The sequence below is a fragment of the Sinohyriopsis cumingii genome, chromosome 11, assembly GCF_028554795.1.
Source record: "Sinohyriopsis cumingii isolate HCF-2022 chromosome 11, ASM2855479v2, whole genome shotgun sequence".
NCBI lineage: Eukaryota > Metazoa > Mollusca > Bivalvia > Unionida > Unionidae > Sinohyriopsis > Sinohyriopsis cumingii.
The window spans coordinates 99,270,082-99,297,733 of NC_142971.1; the positions used below are offsets into that span (position 1 = coordinate 99,270,082).

The 27,652-nt window shown below is 35.5% G+C and overlaps 1 protein-coding gene across 1 annotated transcript in view; it reads right to left on the reverse strand.

The window, feature by feature from the left end:
- LOC149789098 (ATP-binding cassette sub-family D member 2-like) overlaps positions 1–26,841 on the reverse strand; it is a 52,317-nt gene extending 25,476 nt beyond the window's left edge. The window contains exons 1-7 of the mRNA XM_089975294.1: positions 25,809–26,841; positions 24,738–24,918; positions 17,609–17,733; positions 16,337–16,496; positions 14,702–14,796; positions 9,313–9,458; positions 1,911–2,056 (exon numbers count right to left, since the gene is read on the reverse strand). Of these exons, the coding sequence (XP_089831420.1) occupies positions 1,911–2,056; positions 9,313–9,458; positions 14,702–14,796; positions 16,337–16,496; positions 17,609–17,733; positions 24,738–24,918; positions 25,809–26,702 (1,747 nt within the window). The 5' untranslated portion in view covers positions 26,703–26,841. The remainder of the gene's footprint in view (positions 1–1,910; positions 2,057–9,312; positions 9,459–14,701; positions 14,797–16,336; positions 16,497–17,608; positions 17,734–24,737; positions 24,919–25,808) is intronic.
- Positions 26,842–27,652: the final 811 nt, after the last annotated feature.

Below are 27,652 nucleotides of genomic sequence, written 5' to 3' on the forward strand. Positions count from 1 at the left end.
CTTTGATAGTGATCTGGGCTAATTGTTTCTCCTCGAACTGTCAGAGAAAAAAAAATCAGCCAACTCTGGGACTGAGGCACTTAAAGGACAATGCTGTTGACTTTGCAGCAATCTCTGAATCTATGCCATTTTCCCTCATACATCTTCCAAGTACAAGTCCTTCAAGCTAGTGAGAATCTGTCCACAACTGAGTGCTGGTTGTTCCCATGGCTATCCTATCAAGAGCCAGGTGTGAATGAAGAGTAAGTCTACAAAAGCTGCCTTAAAACTAAACTCAGTTGATTCTGTTCATGGATCTAAGCTAAGCATTAGAGTCATAACCTATGTCCATAACAAACTTCCCTGACAGCACAGACATAGATACTAAAAGAAGTACAATCTCCCTGGCAGCACAGACATATATACTGAAAGAAGTACAGTCTCCCTGGCAGCACAGACATAGATACTAAAAGAAGTAGTCTCCCAGAGGAAAAGTTGAAAATAAATGGCTTGCTGGTTGAAAGATTGAAGAAGTTTTGCCATTGTGGATGGCTGTTGCTGGTTAGTCAGTTCACCTGACAGCTGGATGGTCAGCTCACCTGCCATATAGTTGGCATACCCGACTCAGGTGGATCGGCTTTGTATTGTACAAGAATACATTGACACAGGTCATCAAAATGCAAAACAAGTCCCATGCATCCTGACTTACAGGTCCAAAGGCCTTAACTGTACATGTGGGGTGGGGGTTACTTATGCCCAATGGGTTGCCTAGAAATGGGAGGAGGACACTTCCATAAATTATCAATGGATTGTGACAAATGTTGGGGCATAAACTTGTCTTAATTTAATAACTGCATTGTTGCTTCTTGTATGAATCAATGCATTTATAACTCTAGCAGTCTCTGTGATGAAGCTCCCTGTACCTCTGCTGGCTCCTTGTTCCTCCAATTATGTAGATGTGATAGTCTCTGTCAGCATCGTACAAATAACTTTTGATGGAGAAGGGAACGACTATGTCATTCTCCATTGCTAGCTATCAATGCCATCTTAGGGTGATGAATCAACATGTCATTTTGTGTGGACGAGACTTTTTTCCTTATTCTTAATGCTCTTTTTCAACACTGTATACCAGACATCTTCTGATCAGTGACAGCTACTGATACACATAGTCAAAAACATTTGGCATATGTGAAGCACATCTCATGAGCCTTCTCACTTGCTTTTAACTTACATTTGCTACATTTCAATTTCATCACCACTATTTCATAGAAATGACAAGAATGATGAAAAAAAGAAAAAATTAGCAAATGAATACAACTATAAAAGTGCCCAAAAGACAACATTCAATGAAACAAACTCCACATAAATATTGATCAAATATCACCAATAGTAAGAACCTAAGTGCAATAGAAAACCTGAAAATTTTGAAGGATTTCTGGGAGGTCCAAAGAGCAATACTTGACGGTGCAGAGCTAAAGCTTAAAACTTGTGAAATCTTATAGTCAGGGGGAGGTAATGGGTGAGAGTTACTTTCCTTGTCTCTGTAGTACAAAATAAAAAAAAGACTAGTCTGTTTTCAAGAAGGCTGAATGTAACAAGCTTATATTAGCAACATTAACAGGATATGGAAGAAATATTAACAGATCTGTCAGAGAGATCTATATACCATTAAAAGTAACTTTCTGCTTCTATAATAATTACTCTTCATTTTGCCTTTATTAAAACTTTTTATCGTCTGCTTTTTCTTCTCAATTCATGTTTTGACCAAATCATTAGGGGTTGACATCCTAAATTTTAACGGCCATGTAATTTTTAAGCAGCTTGCCTTATAGTTACTAAAGATAACTGGAGTGCTGTTATATGATCATTTCAAAAGCTATGGTTGAATATGAATAAGACAGGACTGTACAAATGAACATGTCTAAACTAACCGCCTTCTCGCTGGACTATGTACTTGAGGTTGACAATGTCAAGAATTTTCTCCAAATCTTGTTCAGTCAATCCCTTCCTCTGCATGTCCTCTCTGGAATCTGGATAAATTACTTGATCCCTCAAGTTGCCGATGGACATGTAAGGTCTGGGAAAAAACAGAAGTCAAAGAACTATTCATGGACAGCTATTATTTCCCTACACTATTTTCTGTCACATTTATATCAACTCTAACGCCATGGCTGGAAACAAATTAACATGAGTCTCATTGCAAATAAAGCTTGATCTGGACAGTGCCCGTCTAATTATTATGCAAATGGTATGAAGGATTAAGCAATCTACTCTGCCACTTATTCAATTTTCAAGAACTGTACCTCTCAAAAGAAGTGAAATACTATTAGAAACAAACTTTCTGCATTAAATTTGATATTGTGTCAAACAACATGAATGAAAATTCTATGCACAATTTGTTTGGACTTTTGTACAAATGAATTTCAGCACCCATCTGTCCCCAATTTAAGTTTTAAATATATGGTCTACCCTAGTCTCTTTAAACCCAAACTCAAAGTGAAGGCCACATAAATCAGAAATCATGGTTCAAATCTGCTAGTGCTTTACAATTACCTGCATATACAATTACCTGTGTATGCAAATACTGCATATTAAATCTGCTAGTGCTTTACAATTACCTGCATATAAAACTACCTGTGTATACAAATACTGCACATTAAAATAAAACAAAGGTTTCAAATTTTGTCTGCAGCAAGTGTTTGGACTCAGATTCAGCAATCTCAACATTTTTTTGAGAAAGCTCAAAGAGCCCATACCTGACAGTTCATAACTGTAGAACTTTCAGGTATGTCTTCACTAAAGTCTCTTGGGTTCTGAGTGCTTGAGTTTCATGATAAAAAAAAGTGTCAAGAACATACAAGGCCTTGTCTTGCGATTCCTCTTCTGTTTGTCCAACTGTTTCATCTGCATAATGCCAAGATGTATTCAATTTATAGCAAATCATTCCAAGTCTAAACAACTACAGTTGGTTTATGAAGCATTTTCATGGACATGGTTTGCAAAACTCTGAAGGTACAGTAGTCCCCCTCTTATAAGGCCACCCCAAATGCAGCAGGGAAGTGGCCTTATAATGCGGGTGGCCTTTCTAGAGGGGGATGACAAATGCGAATAGTAAATACATATGAAAAAAGTCACAAGTACATTTAATTTTAAATAATTAATATTTTTAATTAAAAAATCACATGCATGATGTGAAATAAATGTAAAACAAACTTTGTCATCATTTTCAAAAGAATGCTATGAATAACCATTGATTTAGTTTTAAAACTGTCTTTATAATTATGTTACAGTTCACATCATCTGTCACTTTGTTGGTAACAGTCTAAAAAACAAACCAGTCTTGTCACATTAAAAATATCCTTGCTGTCATATCCCCTGCATATATCGTTTAGTCTTTTGTTCCAATCTTCGACAACTTCATTATTAACATCAGCTGATTCACTGCTAATGACAGAACACTTGATATTGTGTCGCACTTGAAATCTGTACAACCATCCGTTACTTGCGGTAAAGTCGTCATATCCCAATTCAACTGACAAACTGTTTGCTTTTTCTTGTCTTTCAAATCAGGATACAAATGTCTCCTGGCCCCCCCCCCCCCCCCCCGTCAGTAGTAATAGCCACTGATTACAAAGTGAACAAGCTCAACATCTTACTAAGGGAAGCCATAAAGGCTATTAAACCATTTTCCTGCTGACTTGGGTATTGTACATCGATACTGCCACTTCTCAGCTGTTACTACTGTTCGATAATTGTAATCTTAACAATTATCAGTGACTAAACCAGACATCTTATGATAACACAGCAGTAAGGCTAATTGGATTACATGTACGTACCCTTTTGTATGTATTAAAGTTTGAGTCTTTCTCGGTTTTTATGGAATAAATTTGGCTTCTCGTGAGGTGTGAATGATAAAATATTAACCTTAGTGGTAAATGTACTTTATTCAACACTTCTTTCAGTAACGAAAACCTGACATCAGGAAACAGAAATCGGATTACTTAACACACGTTCTGAATGAAATACTGGTTCTTGATACATATATAAAATGCGGCCACTTGTGAGGGGTAAATTTTATAATTTTGCACTAATATGCTGGCCGCTGGTCGTGTTAGCCAGGTGGCCTTTCGCGAGGGGTACTTTTGAACACAAACTCGTCGGTGCCAACAGATTCTGGCCGTAAGGAGCGGGTGGCTGCTGGTCAGGGGGGCCGTTCAAGAGGGGGACTACTGTACTTAAATGGGTGTTTATCTAATTATCTAATTATATTTTTATAAGTACAAGGTATACTGAGTTTACCCAAAGTCGGGATGCATCTGCCTATGACAATGATACAACCAAATGTAAGCCAATTTGACCAAATGTATTGACCTAAGTCTGATTGTGTTAGCCCGTGACAATTATACAACAATCATATGTCAGCCAGTATGACCAAATGTACTGACATGTCTGGTTGTATCAATCAACTGATAAAACCAGATGCCAGATAACATGACCAAATGTACTGGCATGAATCAGGTTGTATCAGCCTGTGATAATGATACAACTTGATGTAAGTCAATATGACCAACTGTATTCACCCAATTCTGGTTTTGTTAGCCTGTGACAATTATACAACAACCATATATCAGCCAATAAGACTAACTGTACAGACACGTCTGTTTGCATCAATCTGTGACAATGATATATTCAGATGCCAGATAATATGACCAAATGTACTAATATAAATCTGGTTATATTAACCTGTGATCATGATAGATCCATATGTAGTCTAATATGACTAACAGAGGACCTATAAGATCAATAGAACAAGAATTGTGTTTTGTATAATTCAAAGGAAGTCCAGAAAGTTGAAGTAAAAAAAATGAAAGAAAAAAACCCACAACTATTGTCATCATTCTTTTATGTCCAAAAACTAGAGAACAAGGAAACTGACATAGTCTATATAATTGATCAAAGTCATCTAAACATGCATACAAACATGCTCACCAAATTTCACAACCCTAGGTTTGGCAAATACTGCTAAGGGCTGTTCCAGTAAAATATTCTGGGACCCAGGGAAGGCACTTTTATTGTGGAGTAGTCACCCATAGATGCAATTCATAATTTTGTATTGTTTTAATATACAGTCCATAATCGGAGTACCCTGGCCTATATTTTTTAAAAAGTGCCTTCCCTGGCTACCATGTATGTTTAAATGGAACAGCCCTAATAAGAGTTTGACTAAAACAAATCACAAAATCGCAGAAACCTTTATTTGATGAGACTTGCCTTGATTGTAAACACATACCATCAGACGTCAGAATCTAGTTTATTTTATCACTCTTAGTACAAGCTATCAACAAAGTTTGATATAGGAACTTTTCTGTGCAACAATAACTTTGACCTTTGGACTTTTTTTAACCCCAAAACCAAGAGTCCTTTTCCATGCCTTAAGTGTAAGCCCTCCACAACCTTTGGCCAAGATGCGTGGTCTAAAACTCAATCTATTATGCAAAAACAACTTTCAGCCAGTGACCTTAACCTTTGACCTTTTGAACCCACAATCTGTAGGCTTCATTTTTTCCCCAAGTGCAACTAGATTATGGATAGCTTAAGTTATTGTGCAGAAATATCATGGATGAATGAATGGACAACACCATAACATAATATGCTCTACAGGCATACAAACAAGTACAAGTCCAAACAATTTTAATAAAAGATATGAATCATTATTTAAATAGTCTGAAAATATGGTCAGCTAAATTTGTATTTAAACATGCTTTCCCAATTTGATTTGTCTACCTCCAGTACTGTTTTCTGCAATCAAGCTAAAACAAAAGACAAACCTACATGCAGACAGCAGAAAACCAACCACATAAAAAACAAGTTACCCCAGTGGGGACATGAAAACACAAATTCACCGGCATATTTCATAACTGATTCTGCATACTTTAATATATCAAATTTTAAAGCAAAAGTTAATATTTTAGCTAAAATCAATACAGACCACATGCCCACATTAGTGTACACTTTAATGTTGCACACTTAGATGACAAGAAAAAGAACACTACAGCCTCAAGAATCTTAAACCATACTAAATATGAAACACTGTATATACCAAATATTGTTTGCATTATGTGTTTCAACAATCTAAAAATCCATATGTAAACTTTATTTCATATTAAACAAGAACCTTCTGCAATTGAAAAATTAAGAAATGTAGTGTTTACTGTAATTCAGTAACTAATGGCAAAACACAAAATTACATTTACTTTCCAGCAGAACTAAAAAGTTCAGTGAATGAAAAACAAGTATCATTTTTACTGCTAAGTTCAATGAATGGAAAATGCGTAACATTCCTATTGCCCAAATGGAAAATGAGTAACATTCATATTACCTGAATGGAAAGCAAGTAACAATCCTTTTGCCTGAATGGAAAAAGGAGTAACATTCCTATTGCCTGAATGGAAAATGCGTAACATTCCTATTGCCTGAATGGAAAATGCGTAACATTCCTATTGCCGGAATGGAAAATGAGTAACATTCCTATGGCTTGAATGGAAGATGAGTAACATTGATATTACCTGAATGGAAAACAAGTAACAATTCTTTTGCCTGAATGGAAAATAAGTATCATTCCTATGACTTGAATGGAAAACAAGTAATATTCCTATAGCCTGAATGGAATACACATAACATTCTAGTTGCCTGAATGGAAATCATGTAAAGTTTCAATTGCATGGATGGAGAATAAGTAACATTCCAGCTGCCTGAATGGAAAGAACATTTCAATTGCCTGAATGGAAAACACCTAACATTCCAATGGCCTGAATGGAAAACATGTAACATTCCAATTGCCTGGATGGAGAAAAAGTAACATTCCAATTGCCTGAATGGAAAATAAGCAGAATTCATATTGCCTGAATGGAAAACAATTAGTATTCCTATTGCCAAAATGGAAAACAAGAAACATTCATATTGCCTAACCATTAGCAGCATTTGAACCTGTCTCTATGGATTTCATACATACAATCCTGATGAAGAGTGCACCAAAGTCATGTGAACTTGATCCAATTCCAATATCACTGCTGCTTGAGTGCTTAGATCCAGTATTGCCTTCACTAACTGATGCTATTAATACCTCTCTCTCATCCAGGGAATTCCCATCATTTTTCAAAATTGCCATTGTAAAGCCTCTGCTGAAGAAACCAACACTAGACCATAATGATTTAAAGATCTACCGCCCAGTTTCTAATCTCAGCTTGTATCTCATCTAAATTCAAACAGTCTTTTTAGCAATGTATAATCTGCATATCGCCCTTGCCACAGTACTGAAACTACTCTTCTAAAAGTAGTTAATGACATTCTCTCTGCGTTGGATAGCAGAAAGATTACAGTCCTCACCCTCCTTGATTTGTCTGCAGCATTTGACACAACAGACCATGATATATTACTTCTAAAAATAGATGCACTCATGTCTGTGTTGATTCTGTAGGAAAGAAGGGACTGCAACTTTTGATGATGGGACTCCTATTTTTACCAAACTGGGAGTCCTGTACTCCTTGTTTTAAAATCCTAGCGAGATCTCTGATAGCGAAAGGATTACAGTCCTCACCCTCCTAGATTTGTCTGCAGCATTTGACACAATAGACCATGATATATTACTTCACTGTCTCCAGCATGTATTTGGCATTCATGATACAGCCTTACTGTGGTTCAAGTCCTACTTGGTCAACAGGACACAAATTGTATCTGCAAATGGAATACACTCCAGCCCAGTTGATCTATGTTGTGCTGTTCTCTTCATTCTGTACACTCAGTAGCTCTCAAGTGTCATAGATCATCATGCAGTGTCTCACCAATTGTACACTGATGACACCCAAATATACAAATCTAGCCACCCAACTGAAGTTGATGCTACAATTCAAGGTGTAGAGAGGTGCATTTCTGATGTGAAATCATGGATGACATGTAACAAGCTGCAGATGAATGATGATAAAACTGAGGCCATTCTGATCACAACACAAAGACTTTCTCATTCACATCCTTTACCTCAAACAATAAATATCAGCAACACCAACATTAAATTCACACAACCAGGATGAAACCTAGGTGTTACTCTGGACAGTACTCTCACATTGCACCAACATGTCATGAACATATGCAAGGCTGCACATCTTGAGCTGAGACGCATCAGCTCCATTCGCAAATATCTTTCAGTTGATGCCACTAAATCACTTGTGTGTTCATGAGTACTTTCAAGACTGGACTACTGTAACTCAATTCTGTCTGGTTCATCTCAATATCTACTCCAGAAACTTCAAAAAGTTCAAAACACAGCTGCTCTGATCATACTTAGAGTACTACAATCAGAGCACACCTCCCCACTGCTCTGTACCCTACACTGGCTATCCATTCGATCCAGAATCAAACACAAAATTTGTTCTCTGTGCTACGTTTCACTGTCAGACTCTAGTCCAACATACCTATCCGACCTCACCCATGTGTACACACCAGCAAGATACTTACGCTCCTCTTCTGACAATTGTATACTCATTATTCCCACTATGAAAACCAAGTCATATGGAAAGCGTTCTTTTGCATACCAGGGCCCAGCAACATGCAAAGAATTGCCCGCTGAACTTAGACACAAAGACACAGTGATCCCATTCAAGAGGGCTCTCAAAACTCACTTATTTTGACTGCAAGAACAAACTTAAAGACCTAATAATGTTTCCTACCTGAAATATTCTCAGCATGTTTTTTATTTTTTAATGTTTTTCTAATTTCATGGTGTTTGTTTTTGTAATAATATTATTATATGTTTTTGATCTTATAGGTGTTGTCCAATGTTGTAAAGCGCTTAGAGCTTCTTAAGATTAGGCGCTATACAAAGTCCTCATTATTATTATTTTTATCATATATCAACAAGAAGTAGGATAAGGTATAAGAATAGAACAATAAAGTCAGTAAAAAATGTAAATACATGTTCAAGGGACTGACAAGCTACTTTTAATGACTACCTACGACTACATGACCATAAATTTGCAATGTTTCTGGTTAGAATAAATCCATTTGCTCTGGCGAATGGTGGATCATTAATGAGGAACAACTTTTACTCTAAATAAACAGCAACAATTTACATTATCACATTCTCTTGTCGTAAAAAAGTGATGAAGTTTCAAATATTTTAATGGCTAGTGCTTGCTGACATTTATATTGCCCTGGGATCAATTAGAAAAAGTCTACTTTTCCAAGGATCTCATGGCCTGCTAGATTTTGTAAATTGTGGAGATAGTTGATCTTGGAATTTATCCTAATTAAATGCATACATCCAGTGCTGAGTGTTACCTCTGTGGAATATAGAACATGGAGGATGGTGGAGGTTTGTGAAGCTTGCCACTATAGGCTGGCCACAGTCCACTCAAAATACGGAATAGTGATGATTTTCCACAACCGTTAGGTCCAGTGATCAAAAGGTGCATTCCAGGTTCCAGCTTAAAAAAACAATTAGATGGGTAAAAATTACAAAGTGAGGACAAATATGGTAAATACTGGTTTCTTCATTACAAAATCTTAATACATGAGAAGAATATGTACGTGGAAGAGAGTGCATACATCTCATCATCTCAGAGTTGGTTCAATCTTCATGAAGCAGCTTCATCTTTGTGTGAAAAATGGGCTAATGTTAGCACATGATTTATGCATGGATGCACTGTAGAGAAAAAAAATGTTCACACCTACAAATGCAGTGGGACTGCTCTGGTGGCCTAGTGGATGCAGGTTTGAACCCCAGCCGAGTCACAACAAAGACTTATAAAAATGGCACTAACAGCTGCCTCACTAGAAGCTCAGCATTAAGAGGTTAGTGTTAAGACTGGTCGGCCTGGTGTCAGGATAATGTGACTGGATGGGACATCATGCTACATGTCTGTGTCATGATGCCCCAGTGCCAGATATCACTATGAACTGTCACACTGTAGACACCATAGCAATATGACTGAATTTTAAAAAAAGTTACAATAAAAATCCAAATCACACACAACACATGCAGTGGAAGTAAAGTGAACCCTGATGTAAAAATCTGCTGAATGTCTTAATAAGATAACCAAGGTTTCTGACTGCCATCCCACAGCTTGGATGATGTCAGTAAGGGAACAGTTGTGTTTGAATGATATGCTAGTGTCATCTGCACCAAACTAGTAGGTTGATATGTGTAAGAAATTCAAAAGAACTCGGGTTTGTTCCCTGTAAGTCGAGTGGATAACTCAATATATCCAGGACAACAGAGCTTGGGCAAAAGAATTATCCCTTTTTTATCTGAGTGGGAACATGAGTGAGATCTGCCTCTTATAATCAGCTTAGTTTGCTTCAGAGACAACACTGAAGCCCTGAAGGGATTCTGTATATGCACCTAGGACATAGGATCCAAAGGCAGTCATGTCATGACAAAGGACTAATCCCAATGAGTGGGAGCCTGTTCTGATAATGTAAGCAGGGGCCATCATCATGCCAAGTCATTGGGCTGGAACTGCTGATACTTTGAATAGAATGACAATCCATCTATCTAATACTGATTTTGACTGCTGTAGCTAAGGTGGCTAGAAAGCAATCTTGGATGAGAGCCAAGTCATATATACTCTGGAATATGGTTCAAAAGGGTATCTTAATCAACCACTTCACAACCAAAAGAAAACTCCATTTTTTACATACAGCCAAAGTGAAGCCCTAAAAAATATGTTTGACAGCAGGAAACATGTTAAGATGTATGTATGATGATGAGTACGGAGATAAATTTTAATTCTTTACGGTTAACATACCTGATAAAACATGAGGTATACCATAAATGGATTCAGAAAAAATAGACATTTAATTAAGTAACACTTTATGAACATTTACTGATAAAATTAGTATTATCTATATATTGTAATCTATATACATTAATAAAAAATATAACCAAGTTCAATGGGACATTCTAACAAATTTCTAGAACTACTTCATGTATGATATGAATGGGGGCTGGAAACAATTTGAACAATTCAAAATTTTAAGAACCAAGAATGCTGCCAAGTTCCACAAGCTTAGGAAAAAGGCTACACTACTATAAAAACAACTTAACTGTGTGATCATGCCCATCTGTACGGGTGTTATGCTGTACAACTCACCCATCACCATTTTAGATTGACTTCAAACTTTGCGATAAAATTGGAAGTGCTCTACAGATATGTAAATTGGTTTGGAATTTTGAACCATCCTCTCATGGTGAAGTTTGAGGATGGGGATATTTCTGCATATATGTATAATGAGGAAAATCAGAGTTAAGTGAGAAAACGTGTGGATAATGCTGCTTTTGCTGAAGACTCCTGGTATGAAGATCCTGAATCTTGCACATAAATTATTGTATTGTCAGTCAATCCCTAAGATGTGCAGATATCAAATGACTGATGACCAGATATCGAATGGCTGATGACCAGATATCAAAAGACTGATGACCAGATCTCAAATTACTGATGACTAGTAATATTACTGGCAAAGTTGTAAAGTAACACAATTTACAGATGTGCTGAATACTTGTAAGGTGTCATTATATTATATATATATATATATATATATATATATATATATATATATATATACATACACACACACACACACCACTCCCTCGATAACTCGCGCCCTGATAACTTGCAACCCACTTATAACGCGGTATTAGGCATGGATCCCATTTTTTAAATCTGAAAATACCCCAAAAATTTATCCCTATTTGTTGAACTTGAAGAAAATCGCGATCAAAATTGGTAACAGAAACTTTGACGTATCACTCGTTTTATCATTGAAAATGGCAGATAGGACCTGGAAATTTTAATCAACACTATGAAATATCAAATTTAAAAATAACTCATACAATTTTTTACATTTTCTTTCCAAACGATATTCCTAGTACACCGCAATTAACGATATGTAAGGAAATTTCGATCAATGAAAATGTCACTTACACCGAGTGGAGGCAGCACTTTAATAAATAAATACAAATTAAATAATTTTTTTATCAAATGAAATTTGTGTTCTAGTTTCATCTTTGAGTTCCTTTTAAGTGTAATCGTCATAAGTGCAATGTGTCCTCTTGTAATTAAACATAAAATGCGTCAATCTACCATAACAGCTATGTCCGCGACCGTTTCTCTGAGAACCTAATTAAGTGCCGACCGTTTTTTGATAACTGACTTGCAGAAGTATTTGTTGTATTTTTGCACCGAATTAAAAGCTGGCCTTCTTTATATTATCACGTTAATTATGTCTTTTGATTAAAGAAAAAGAAGTGGAATAAATGAAAAGTTAAAAGCACAAAAATCGGATTAACTTAAAATCTAAGCGGCCTCAGTTGTATGTCGGGTGAACTCACTTCATTTGATCAATCGAACACTGTAATAAACGTTATTGTGTATGTAACAGAAACTACCTTAAATTAACCGACTCTTTCATAACTGTGATCAAAGATAACAAGGCAGCAAAGCGAAATGAATACTTCGTAAAATAAAGAGCTTGATTTCACAGATATGGACCATTGTGGGCAAGCGAGTTTCAGAGAATTCTTGAACTGGCATTTAGAGATATCCTCTGGGATGATAAGAAATTTCATTATTACTTCCAATGAAATCACCACATTAAAACTGTACTAATTAAACAATAAAAAATTTGACGTAGGCGTGTCACAAAATAAATGTCACATGTTTTTGAGAAAAAAAAGCAATCTTGTTTGGTGGTGTATCAACAGTTAGTCTAGTTCCCAAATTGTGGACTACCGATTTGGCAAGATACTATTAAATACCACTATGGGAACCAGACTCATCAAGAAAACAAAAAGCAGTGACGTAAGACACAGAATTTTCGCATGCACATGATGGTTGTTCAAACCAGTTGGATTGATCTGAAATGAAAAACTTCATTAGAAAAAGCGCATTATTAAAAATTATTATCGACGTGATTGTAAAATGAGGATTCAGTCATTAAACAGCCCAGTTCCCTTACGCCACCCCCCCACCTACGGTTTTCTTGATGTCAAAGCGGTTTTGTTTTCAATTTCTGGAGGTCCCTCGCGCCTCACTTATAGTGCAGTCTATGTTTGTGGACACTGTTGTGCGCAAGTTATCAAGGGAGAGGTGAATATATATATATATATATATATATATATATATATATATATATATATATATATATATATATATATATATTCAAATGATCATAACTTGAACATTTTTCAGGAAGTAAGTGTTATGTACATTTAATTTAATTGTTTGTAAGTTTTAAAATAATTTTATTTTTATTACATGCTATTGTAATATAATATTGTATGCTGGACTTGACCTTGTCCAAAACTGAGTTCATTTCTGCAAACACATAGCTAAATTATTCTCTATGTGTATGAGCTTTATTTCGGTCGGGTTTTGGGAATTGCCTAAGTGAATTTTACAGATTGCTGTGTTGTAAGTAAACAAGACTAATTAGAGCATTCTAGAAGGTTATTTTCAATTAAGTAATGTTTTTTATATTTAGAAAATGCTAATTGTGACCTGAGGTCAAGAAGAGAACAATATAATCTTGTTATTGTGAGGACTTGGTCATTCATGCTTTAACATCTAGCACTTTTAAGATGTATTATATGTTGTGACCAGTTTGGGCTGAATTTTATTTTGTTCAAATTAATGAATTTAAGTGATTATTTTCTCTGGAAATACAAAAGTGCTCTGATACCATTCTTAGACAGAGACAGTCACTGGAATTTATACTGAATTCAAACCGGGAATTATATTTCTGTGATTCAACAAAAGACTGTTGATACATCAACACTTTAATAGCTACCACAGACATGTCATCGACTTCAGTTTTGGGATATTTTTTGGACTTTTACAAAATTTTATTCAGGACTTTAAATTTCTAGAACTTGTGTCTGTAATTCTTTGGATTATTTTGGGATTTAATTTGCAATACCATAAGTTGTTTTTTTTCTCATTTTCACTTTGTATTCTATGAATTTTTAAAAAAAACAAGCTTGTTGTCATTCACTTTTTTCTGTTACTTATTTTAATAGCATAGACTCATAATATATACTAAATAAAATAACACAAATATTCTGATTTTATATTACCAGATACACTTCCTTACAAGTCAAGTCCAACTGTATAGCCCTAGATTTGCCATCACTTAATGTGCAGGCAGCTCCAGGTCTCTGCAGTTTGTTAGGAGTAATCATTAATATAAACCACACAGACCCTGATCTGCTGGCCTATTATGTGATAGCAGATCAGGGTCAGTCAGTTTTCCTGCAGACTTAACAAAAACAAATTCCATAACTTTTCCAGGGCTATTTCCCAAAAATCAGGGACAATAACATCTTGCATTTTCAATCATTTATTGATCATACTTTTGTCAGGTCCAAAACAAGTTGTTTTAATTGGTGCTCGGGGCTCCATGAAATTAGATGTGATCAATATTTTAACTTGATTGTCAGAAATTCCACGACTTTCCCAAAACTTTGCAAGGTTTCAGAAATACCATAACTTTTCAAGGCCCTTGAAATATATTGTTAAGATTCCAAAACTTTTCCAGGATTCCAGGACCCATGGGAACCCTGTCACTCTTGTTTGCAGTTAGACTTGACTTGCACATGGTTACGTATGGTATGTGCTATAATACTAAGAAGTAGGAATGGTTATGTCTGGTAAGGTGATTGGTCAATTACCTTGAGAGACAGTCTCTTTACAATTACATCTCCATTGGGTGTAATAATTGGCAAATTCTCAATGTCAATCAGTCCCTCTGTTTCCACCACTTCAGCTGTTCAAAAGAAAAATATACATCTGATTAACTTTTCTCTAATGTTTAAATATATCTCACAGTATATCACTTGTGAGATCATTTGTGAAAGTAAGCATCTTTGCCTGATGCTGTGTCAAGAAAGAAAGGAGACCAGTCTGTGTTGTGTATGACATGACGTGTTGGTAGAGGCAATAGACAATCCTAACAATCTTCTCTGGGATGACACAGTACCTCGTAATATTCCAGATGGTGCTTCTCTCCACCAAGCCAAATGCTAAAGGCAACAAAATTTATATACAAGGGTTATCACCATTCTTGTGACTGTTCTGTCCTGCTATCTGGCCTGTACAAAACCACATGGCACTGAATCCTATTTGTTTTTCTCTCAGCCTGGAAACTATTGCAGCCCCAATCCACTCCAATATTAGCCTTGTGAGAAGCTTGCTCACTAAATTTAAGAGCTAAACACCTCACCAGTTCTGGTAGTCACTAAGGACTCCTTTCTTGGGAATCTTGACAACATAGCCCTTCTTCCAGTCTTGCGGCACCTCTTCTTAGTTCCATATCATTTCTAATGTAGGCCAATCAAGGAGTCTGATGTAACTGTGGCATTTAGTTTTAAGGCTTCTGGTGGGATGTTGTCCTGGTTAGAGGCTTTACCATGCTTGGTAATGACTCCGATGTCAATGTTCAAACCCTCTCCCTGTTCTATGTGAGAAGGTTTTCGACAGGTGTGCCCTTGAGCAAGCTGCTGAAATTTCCCTCCCACTTGTCAAGCTGTTTTGCTGCTCTGCTCAGGATACACCCATCCTTTCCACATACAGGCTTGGTTTTTCTTCTTGATATTTGCCAAGTGATTTGTTGAGAATCCTAACTTCATTTATTTTGCAGCTTTCTCTGTATCTGTAGCAAGTTTATTGGCAAGTTTCTGTTTAACTTTCCCCATGCTCTTCTTGACTTCCTTATTCTTTGTCTTGCTAGTCTCTCTTTAATTTGTTTTGTCTGTCATCAATCTTCTTGATTGCATCTTCAGATTACCAGCTCTTGAGCTTCTGTCTTCTGAATAACAGCATCACATTAAAGGTTTAGATGAATGTGCTTCTAACTTTTTTCCTCTTCTTTTCTATGGACCTATCATCTAGGTCAGCAAGAACCTGGAATATGTTGGAGAGGGAAATGGCAAACTATTGTTTCTCACCTGCTGTGATCCTGGAGGTGTCATTGTTTCCATTGATCCAATGAATTTTCTGCTATTTTGGTTTCTTTTGCATTGATTGTTTATGCGGCATAAGCCAAGAGATGAAAGAAAAAAACAAATATCAACATTAGTATTTCATAAGAACTACTATTTATATTATCTAGGAATTTGCAGAAGCAGACAAAATTCTTGGTACTAAAAATGCTGATGTAGTCTTTCTCATACAGTTAAAAAAATTGAATACCAAAATTATTCAAAAAGAATAACGGCTAAAATTCAAACAATGAAAAAAATATTCCGAAGTGCTCACTTAAATTTCTTTTACATGTTTTACATCATATATCCACTGCTCAAATATACCTTTCACTTCCAGTGGATAGGTTATCGTTTCCAGTGCAGTTTTCTTTGTCTTAGGTTTATCTTTAATCACAACACTGCGCTGATACTGCCCTTTTCTGACATCATCAAATACTTCCAGCATCTCTGACACTCGGGATGTGTATCCAGCAAGCTCAGTTATCTTTAAAAGAGGAAATTCTCATTTAAGAGTTGGTTCATTCCAGATACTTGACTTACAAACTGTCTGGTGAAAGTGTATATGTGGATTTAACCAAATACTGATGTCTCAATTGTTGATTGAAAAGTTATAGAGTGGAATGATTATCTAACTAATGACAAGAAAGGTTCTGTGGAATTCTGTTGCCTCTCATAAGATATGATGTAACCCCACTGACTTTTAATGGACCCTATTAAATAAAGCTATAGTCAGCATCCAAAGAAATGATAAGTATATTTTTCCGTAGACTAAATGCAATCTACTGTCAGTATCCAAATAATCTATACCATCATTTTTCACTACATTCAATGCATTCTACTGTCAGCACCCAAAGAAATTATATTTTTCCATAGACTAAAAGCATTCTATTGTCAGCATCCAAAGAAATTATATTTTTCCATAGACTAAAAGCATTCTATTGTCAGCATCCAAAGAAGCAATACCAATATTTTTCCAAAAACAAAATGCATTATATTGTCAGAACCTAAATTAGTTATGACTTTATTTAATGCAGGCTATTAGAAATGATCCCTATATTTTTCCATACATTGAATGCAAGTTCAAAAATAATATTTGGCCCCATATTCTTGCAACCTTTTGTGACAGAAGCTCAAGGTCAAACTCCAAGTACAAAACTGACAATCTAAACAAACAAAAATCCAGAAAACAGATATTAGGTGTTTTACATAACTAGTATCCAACATAGAGACTGCCAAATTCTTAATGATATAGATACACTCTAAATTAGTATCATATCTTTTTATTTTTAGTTTTAAGATTTACAGATCGAGTTTCTTGCTTAGAACATTGGACCTGACTTTGCTGACACCGTGTTTTCTTGCTAAACCACAAACACTAAGACCGATTAATGAATTCATGAAAGCATCAGCTTTAGATTATGGTATGACCTTACAACATTTGATAAATCAGCTAAAACTTTGATGATTTTCACTTAATAACAATAAATGATTTTAGAAACAAGTAAAATAAAAATCCATGGTTGACAGTATTGTAAGTTTCATTATTTCTTGATAGTTTTTACATTCCTCATGGCCCAAAAAGTTTTTTCTGCTCACCTCTTTGTAAGAAGACATCATCCTCTCTATAGCATCTGCGGAGTTTACAAGAAGATTTCTGGCTGTGGTGAAAGCCCTGGTTCTTTCACTGACTCCTCCATCTGGGTCATCATCCACTCGGCTCCCTTCAAACATGTTTCAAATGTAGCTCATTAAAGAGGAAGTCACCAGGTTATCAGTAATGTTAAATTTTGAACAGGAATGGTACTTACCGTATTGTAATATCTGAAATCGTGACAAAATTTTTCTCCATCAAGAAAAGGTATCCTGTCTCTCACTGATATTGTTAGTGAGCACTGGAGTAGCCTCCCCATAAAAAGGCTTTCTGTAGGCACATATGACATCCATTACTGAATATGGCAAAGCAAGTAGGTCTCTTATTTAACATGTCAAGCCCTTAATTAGATTTAAATAATGACTTTCTATGACCACTAAAGGTGAGGGCTAGATGTATGAGACCAAATGTACGAAACAAAAACTAATACTGAGATTGAAATTTAAGCAAAACATCTAGGAATTGTAGGGAACTTTAGGAATACATGGAAGTTATTAATCCCCACAATACGGATTGTGAATCATAGTAAAGTCTTTTGTTTTACTCTTCATGTTTCAGTTTTCCATTGTCATAGTATCGAATATACACTTTTCTTGCTCCAATATAGTACGATCTGAACTTCCATCAGCAAGAATGAAAAGGAATTTACTGAATTTACCATAAACCCTCTATCAACTCTTGATCAATAACAGAACAAAGTCTACTCACTTGAGTTGGTTCTTATAATTAGCACCAAGTTTAACACCATTCTTCTCATGGAGTGCACACAACATTTTCATATCAGAAAATGGCCTTTTCCATACAGGGTTGGATTGCAGACTGTGTTAATGACTGGTATTTAATTTTCATTCTCATCTAGTTTTAAAATGTTCTTCCCTAGTGAAAGTCAGCAACTCCAACTTCAAGGTTCTTTGGTGCAAGGTTGCTAGTGTCATGTATATACAGTAATATATATACTAAACATGTTCTATGAGGTCCAAAACTGTAAAGAGTCTGGAGACACTTAATTAAATCCTAAATTTGTCATTTCTTTGACAATACTCTGGTCTAATTTCCAACCCATACCAATTTAGTTAATTGTTAGCAATATCTGTAAAAACATCTTTCCTTTGGAGTCAATGAATCCATGCCATAGATAATTATCAACTCAATGTTACTATAAATTTATGTCTCTTAGTTGTGTCATATTTGACGTGTTTTGTTGCCATGGAGTCTGGCTTATGTCTCTCTGGAAAAAACAGTTGTCTCTGACTCAGTGGCAGATTTAGGCTTCATCCTTCCACTTTCGGGTGAATTTTCTTTCTCTAAATCTTCCTTGTGACCTTCATTTTTTGAAAATAATTTTGTAAATTCCTTTTATCCGATAGAAATGACCATCTCATTTAACAACTACTTCTAACGAGATCATAAGATATATATTGTCTTTTAAATGTAAACAGATACTTCTTAATTTGATCCTCTTTATAATCGATGAAAAAATTAAAGAATATTTACTGCCATTTAATCAGCGATAAAGGAAGCTGACACTTATGTCAGTAAAATTCCTTTCACGAATTTTAACTGCATTGACTCAATGGATTAAAATTAAAGGGCGATCCATTCATGAGTACATGTCTCTAAATTGAAACATAATATAAAACATTCATTTTAAACACAGGTCATACTAGACTTATTTTGTTTGAAATATTATGAATGACAAATAATTCAGTCGCATAGCCAAGCAGTAACAGAACACATGCAACAGTTATCAATGACCACTTATGGAAGGTGTGATATATCACTGGATGTGAATGAATAAAAGATAAGAGATACATTCAAACATTCAGTATGGCTTTAGAGCATGAATGGCCAGATAAAGATAACATGATTAAAGCATGACAATTAGCACCTAACTTGTTTTAAAATTGATAAAAACTGCTTGTCCACATTTGAAAGTGAATAATACAGGATGTCATTCTACGGTATTTGATTTGCTTTGTACAGGTAAAGAGATTAATATGGGTAAAACATTCCACAGTATATGTTCCAGCACATAAAAATTTTAGTACTATTACAAATTATTAACAAAAATTAAAATATGGTGTCCAGAAAACTGGGGGGGGGGAGCAGGTATGACCATATAAGTTAATTCTACCATTTCTTCAAACAAGCAGCTGTTTGAATCCTACAAGATATCCTATTTGCAAGGTACAGGATTTTAATTTAAAATGTAGTTTTAATGGCTAATGTATCAAAATAAGTCAAATAATTACTGAGATATGCAGCTGACTGACAAGGGTCATAACTCTGTCCAATGAAGCTGAGGAGACAAAATTTACAAAAGGCATATCAACATTTTCAAACAATGTACGCATTAAAATTCATGAGAATATGTTCAATGTTACCAAGTTACACTGGTTAAAAGGATCCACAGAAGTGAGATTTAATACAGATTGAACATGGGCAATAACTCCATCAAATACGAAACTGAGAAGACAAAGCCTTTCAAAGGCCCATATTCATGTAACAGACAATCCATCTGCTAAATGACATGTAATTGAGTGCTGGGGTTTCAAAGCTATGCTGGTTATAAGAAGTGTTAATGGAATGACTGACGGACTGATGGACACATGGATGGAAAAGGTGATTATTATTATTGAGATCCTAAATCAGCAGCTGTTGTTGTTGTTGTAAGGTTTAATGCCATTTTTTAGCTAGGCTATACATAGCAGCCAGTATTAATGGTGGAGGAAGAACCCGGGAAATCCCTGGAAAGAACCACCGACCCATGAGAAGCTACTGGCAAGCTTTCTCACATACCCATATTGGCCGTAACAGAGACTTGAACCCACGCAGACAGAGGTGAGATGGCAGTGATCCATAATGGAGAGCGCTTCAGACCACTCGGCCACTCGGGGCCCCCATCAGCAGTTTGAAACAAGACAACTTACCAAAGACTCATAAGGGGAGGAGGGGTCTCTATGTGCTAAATGAGTCCCCAATATTAATGTACTGTATACCAGGATAACACAAGATGTTTACTCAGAGTCACATTATAACCAAAACAAGGTGCTACAGGAACCCAGAATAACACATCAAAGACAAAAATGTAAAGAGAATCACTGAAAACCATGTTTTACTAAACTTTATCTGTAAATACAAAGCAAAAATGGAAAAGGTATAATAGGTGCCTTCTTAGTGCCCCCCCCCCCCCCAATTAGAGTCACAATTTTTCTTCCTTTTAGTTGCAACCCTAGTTGTAAAGTTTCAGTAGCCTGACTAAAAACTTCATTTGCCCAGGGTTCTCATAGACTTTTTAACCTAAACTCCAGGACTCCTTCCTTGGAAAAAGCTGCAGTCCCAGCCCAAACACTAGGTGTCAAATAATGATACTTCTCCATGCAATAATTTAGTACATTATGTGTGAATTGCTGAGTTACCAATAAATGTGTTGTAAAATTAATGAGGCAAAAAAGAACATGTTTCCTACTGCACCAGTTTCAAAATTAAGGTAGGCAGGTTATTTTAAAGTAAACATTATATATATTTAATGTAATTTTTATGACTTTTTTTGTAACCATGGGGGAAAAGTACTACGGTCAGCGATGAGAAATAGGGTTGGTTGTATTTCAGGAAGTGATTGAAATATGACAGTGGAAGCCAACACTTAACAGGGATGGAGGATTGAATTACCACAAATCTAAACCAGTCTTCTCATACCATTATAAGTCATGTGATCAACATTAATCGAAGGGTATAATGAATGGGACTAACTAGAATAGTGAACTTCTCTTGGAAAATATGAACTTGCTCCAAACATAATATCCCAACATAAAACCAAACCCACAAAAAACAGAAAGATAAAATATAGTATATTTTAAGGAAGTTGTATTATATATATATATATATATATATATATATATATATATATATATATATATATATATTTAAACCTTTTGCTTATTATCATCTTAGCACTTTAAAACCATAGGCCAATAAGTTATCTAAAAGTACACATACATGCAGATAGATACGTGGATTAAACTTTAGACAGAAGGCACATATAGTTAAAAGAGCAAATGCAGACATATAGGTGTATGTAGCCAGATAATCAGATAGGAAGAAAAGTGCTTGGAAGTTGCTAGATTTTTAAGAGAGATAGAGAGAGAATGAAAGCTAGACTGAATGAAGGATTTGTGAAGACTTGTTTTATCCATTTACTTAATAATTATCATGTGTCACCTTGAAATTGGTGAGATGCATCAAAATATTTAACAATCTGAATTCTGAGAATGATTTAAGAACACTTAATGTTTTTTTGTTCATTTAATTGTTTGCCAAGCAATAACTATGTATCAATATCCTGCAATAGTCATAAACAATGCTTGTGGGTGCTGCATTTTGTAACATCAATCAAGTTTGAAACGAAATCCTCCTAGCACTGAATCAGGTGCCTTTTATTTCAAACACAGCTGTCAAAGAAATATCATGAGCTGCATTATTAATAATTAAAACTTAATAACCATGATATTGGCAACATTTATCAAAACAATTTTTGAAAAGCAGATGTTTTAAGTTGGTAATTTGACAAACTGCTCAAGGAAAACTTGGGATCAGAAAGTCAGTGAATCCCAGATATGTACAAATATTATGACTAAAATGTAACTGATAAGTTATGATATAAGTATTTATTCTTCATTTCTCAAAACTTGCTTTAAAAAGTAAATATTCATATTCACACATTTATGCAAGAAAATTGATGACTGACAGTTACATTAATTACAAGATGGAAATAATACATATGGTATATGAAAGAAACTGGCCAGTTACACAGAAGACTGTACATATAAATGCTAAACTGGCCAGTTACACAGAAGACTATATAAATGCTAAATAAAGGTACTGATATATATACTGTGGCAAAACGACAGGTATAACAGCTCAAAACATAAAGCATTAGGAAATAAACATGACCCCTTGCTGCTAAAATAGCTTGCACAGAGCTATTTATGTATTTTACCCATACCACAATTGTTAAATAAAATTCTTGTATCCCTTTCTTGAACTTTCTTACTCACCCGTGGGCATGTGCCTTGCAAACGTGAGCTTGCTCAAGCCAAATACGAGTGTGTCCTGAGAGTCTGGCAAGTGCATTTGTAAATCCCCGTGGAGTATCTTCTATAACTGTCAGCATTTCTGCTAGGGTTGTGCTACTACTGGTACCTCATACCAGGAAGTACATATAAAATGCATACAATACCAAATTTTACCAGCTAATAAACAAGTCTCATCAATGCATGGTTTATCACTCATACAGAGTGAAGAAAATTATGTTAAAAAGAATATTTTAAAGTAAGAAAATAAAAATGAATGAGTTTCTGATCTTTACAGATGCTGCATTCATGACTGACAGCGTCACAAGTTATCATCATGACACTATAGTTTGTTGCTCACAGCATCGCAAATTTTATCCTATCTGTAACTCCGTAAATTATCAGGTCAGCATCATTAAATTTATTTAAAATGAATAACTCCATAAATTATCAGGTCAGCATCATTAAATTTATTTAAAATGAATTAGGTACTTTTAGCTATATTTAATGACACCAACCTGAACACTTACCGAGTTACAGATAGGATAAAATTTGTGATGCTGTGTGGAACAAACTATACTGCAATTCTATTCCAACATGGTTAAGAATTTTGGTTTAGTGTTCACTTATAAAAGTAAATAGTTAAAGTGTGTTCATGTGCCATATAAAATGTTTAGTTTCACTGGCTTGGTATGAGTAAAAGCTTTCAACTTCAGTATGGCTAGATCACATGACTTTCAGTAATCTATAAACAGAAACCCAGCAAAATCCAAATGATACCAGCCAGTCCCCCAGCAAACAGACACCTAGCTATTGTTTTGAACAAGAATAAAAGCACCAATTGTATACCAAATAAAATAAGTTCCGTAACAAAGATTACTCCATGCAAACAGAATTTAGCATAAAGTGACCACATGGGTTAACATCTATGAAACACAAAAAGGGTCGCTTTAATTTGTATTGTTTAATCTTGAATCAAATATCCAACCCTTGCAATGCATCAATGTGATAAGCCAACTCTCCTTTCGGTGCTGTGTTGTTGCCGACAATCATTGATCAGTCGGGCTGGAATATGGGACTACAACTGTATCCAAAGAATAAGTTGACTTCTTACAGACTTTGATGTTGAGACAGTTAACTTTCAAAACTTGCAACATTGTTTTACAGTTCGTCGGTACATGAATACAGACAGCCTCATCTTTTCCTGGTAAAGGGGCAAATTTTATAGGTAAAAACCAGCATATACCAGTGTAACAGAATCTCTGAACTTTGTCACATCCACAGTACTACCAAACGAACTAATTACAAAACTTGAAGCTACTGTTTTTTAACTGATGAATATAAAAAAGACCAATACCTCTCTGATTTCATTATTGTTATCAACTCTGATTGAGAGATATGGAGATAAATGCAACATTCAGAATATGAAACTACTCCAAGCCCCCTGAACACTATAAACTATATTTACCGGAAGGCAAAGATAAATGCATTAAGTATGCCACAACAATGTTAATTACGCATAATTCAATGACTTGTTGGAAATCTCATTAGATGGAAGTCCCTCTTCTGCAAAATGTGAATGAGGGTTCAATCTCATCAACAATATCACAAGTATACAGGACTGGCCATTTTATTTTTATGAGCAAGGAGACTGTCAAAATAATGGCAAAAATATATGGCCTTGCCATGCAAGTAGATTTAAAAAAAGGCAAAGTTACTTTTTTAACACCACTTGCTTTGCACCTGGACAAATTTCTTTCAACATTGTTGAGATAGATGACACACTCCCTTTGCATTTTTATTATCAGTATGAGCAAGGTTTAGTTGCTGCCTACTAAGGCAGACCTGGGTTCTGCCTGCAACACTTCTGGAGGCCATGTGGCACAATAAAGATGTGAACAAGAATACTAAATAGATCTTGATGGAATTTCTTGTTCAGTCAACCCAAAAGTAAACATTTAATTCTTTAAAACAAAGAAACACCCAACCTATGAAAACCTACCATCTGACCTGACCCCTGTGGCTGTGATAATGGGAATAGCAACCATGATGAGACCACTAGAACTCCAAACATACTTCATCAAAAATTGCTCCAGCATGATGTACCATAATCGTTTGGAAAAGATGATTTCCATCTGTTTGACTAGGGCATGATAACTCTTCCGGAGATGGTTTAGCTCGACCTAAAAAAAACAAGTGAAATTGTAATCTTTTAAAATTAAATTATGAGTTTATTTACACAGAAAATAAATGTCAAATCATAAACAGATAGTCTATTCTTTATCTCTTTTACTAAAACAAAAATTTCACATTGAACACCCAACTGGTTTAAGACATATTTTCTTGACAAAGCATCTTCTCTTCCATTCTTCAAATTTCACTTGATAGTCACTTTTTAATTCATCTGACCCACCAGGTTATCCATTGCTACAATCAACATGCGAACCTCACTTCTTATTAAAAAATGTTACATACAGAGTACAACAGGCTTGACGCCTAGTTTTGGTAGGTGAAAACAATTTGGTTTACTCAGGTCTTAATCTTCATCTTGCCTTAAATAAATCAAATTTCATCATCAAGGAATTTTTAAAAATTAAGCTGGGAAAATCCTGGGAAAAGATATTCAATGAGCTATTGGTTATAAATATTTAGTTTTAAAACAAAAAATAGGCTAGCAGCATAGAAGGATCTTTTTGCTATCAAAGGTCTAATGGATAAAAACTGTGTCAATCACCTACATGAACGAGTGAGATAGCGGAGTTTGACTGGCTGAATGAAATTGATGTCGTGTCCAAGTTATCAATCTGTTTTTTCAAAGACGGTTTATTTCTTTCATGTTTACAGCCAAAAGGAAGAAATTATGCTTAATGTCTTAATTCAGTTGGTGATTGTCATAATTCTCTATCTCATTATAATCACAACTAAATGTATAATGAGGCAGTCTAGGATAATAAAAATTAAGTTGATGAAAAAATCTGTCATGTTGCTTCATGGGTGTGGGTCAGAAGGCTCAATTACTAACACATTTTCAGGACTTGGGTTGAAGATCATTAATAAATAGGTAATTTATTACCTTATGACCACTATAAAATGCAATCTCCTCAGAATTTGTTATGATTCGTGAGTGCACATATCTCAAGTAACCCTTTAGTTTGGCCTCTTCTGCAACCAGATTTCCAAACTTTGGTGACACTGCTCTCAGGATATTGGCTGTTATGAAAATGACTGTCGTTGCAAGAACTGTTGGAACTTTTGAACTAGCACCTCTACTACTTGCTAATCTGTACAGGCTAAACGACATGAGTGCTACATCAAGCAAGGGCTTTGTCAAATGTGAATAAAGATGTGCTAGAGAAGAAGTAAACATCGTGATGTCCTCGGTCAAACATTGGTCAGCATTGGGAAGTCTACTGTCCAGGTTACTGACTTTGTAGTAGGTTTGATTATCGAAGTATTTTTTGTACGCATGATTCACCAGCTTTGTTCGAAAAACAAGAGCCAGCTGACTCTCAAGAAAGCGGATCAAACTGTTGATAAATGTGGCTGGAACAGCTATCAAAAGCCACTGTCCGAGCTGCAACAAAAACTTCTTAACATCTCTCTGCACAATAGTCTTAACTATTCTTCCGTCGAGGGTAGCAACATAAATGGACAGGAACGTTCTCACTATTAGAGTGCCTGTATGCAACACAAGGATACCGAATTCCTTCGTCCAGATACTGGGGATCAAAATTTTGATTAGGTATCTAAGTTGCTTGAAAAATTTCTTGTCTACATTTGCAGAATTTTTCCCTGTATCTTTAACATAACTCTCTTGCTTTATTGATTTATCTGGCTGCAATCTCCACTTGAACGCATTATAAACACGCCTGAGTCCGTAGGCGGCGAAAATGCAAACTGCAGCACCTGCTGCAACTTTTTCTTTTGAAACATTTCGATATTTTTCAATTGTAAGTAACTTTGACATTTTACGGATTTTTCGATCCTAATAATGTCTCTTCATTATCAGAAATCACATTTCCTTAGTTGCGCAGCCGGTGATGTCGACATGTCGATCTATTAACCACCATTTTGTTGATCACGTGAGGCGTAACTCCTACTAATTCATATATATTATTATGCAATTTTTTAATATACGTTGCTGTGTATTGCACCAGTTTTCGTTAGTCTGGTTTCAGTCTCCATGTAGAAAGCACCCCAAATTACATCTATATGTAAGTTAGTGGACCAGTTTGTTTTTCACATTCCGATCGGAACATCGCTCGGACATTTCCGTTGGGTCGTGAAATAAACATCAAGTTATTTCAAGAGCTGACTAAAGCGGGCGAGCGACGTTCCAATTTTTGTCCAGTAATATACCTGACAGTTTAGCTTGGTTCCTGTCCCTTTTGTAGTTACCCATCTCATGTGCAAAAATTACTGGATTTTTTTTTTGTTGTGCTTTTTAACGCAACTTCAATAACTCTAGTCATTTAGCATTATTTATTATGACACCAGGTAGTCCAAGTTTCCTCTGACCCTCGCGACTCCATTTTTGTTATATAGACATTTATGTTGGAGTGTAGGGTCAGACTCCACTGCCAATCGAAAAGTTGGAATTCGCCGACACCATTTGGTGTCGGCATAGGGTAGCCGCTTACTAGCCGGCCTAGCAAACTTAACTGACCTTTCATCGAGATATACCTGCATGAAATCAATAGGAATATGATTTATTTTCTCAAAAATTGCGAGTATATCATTCGTTAGGTCTTTAATTCGCAGACAGACGAGATGAAACTACAGCGTTGATGACATCTGAAATTTGACCTGAAACTCGAGAAAGAAACATCTTATGTAATTCCGTCCCATTGAGAATTGTATTCTGTTCATGGAACAATTATGGCGGCGGTAGGAGACGGTCACAATTAAAATATTTTC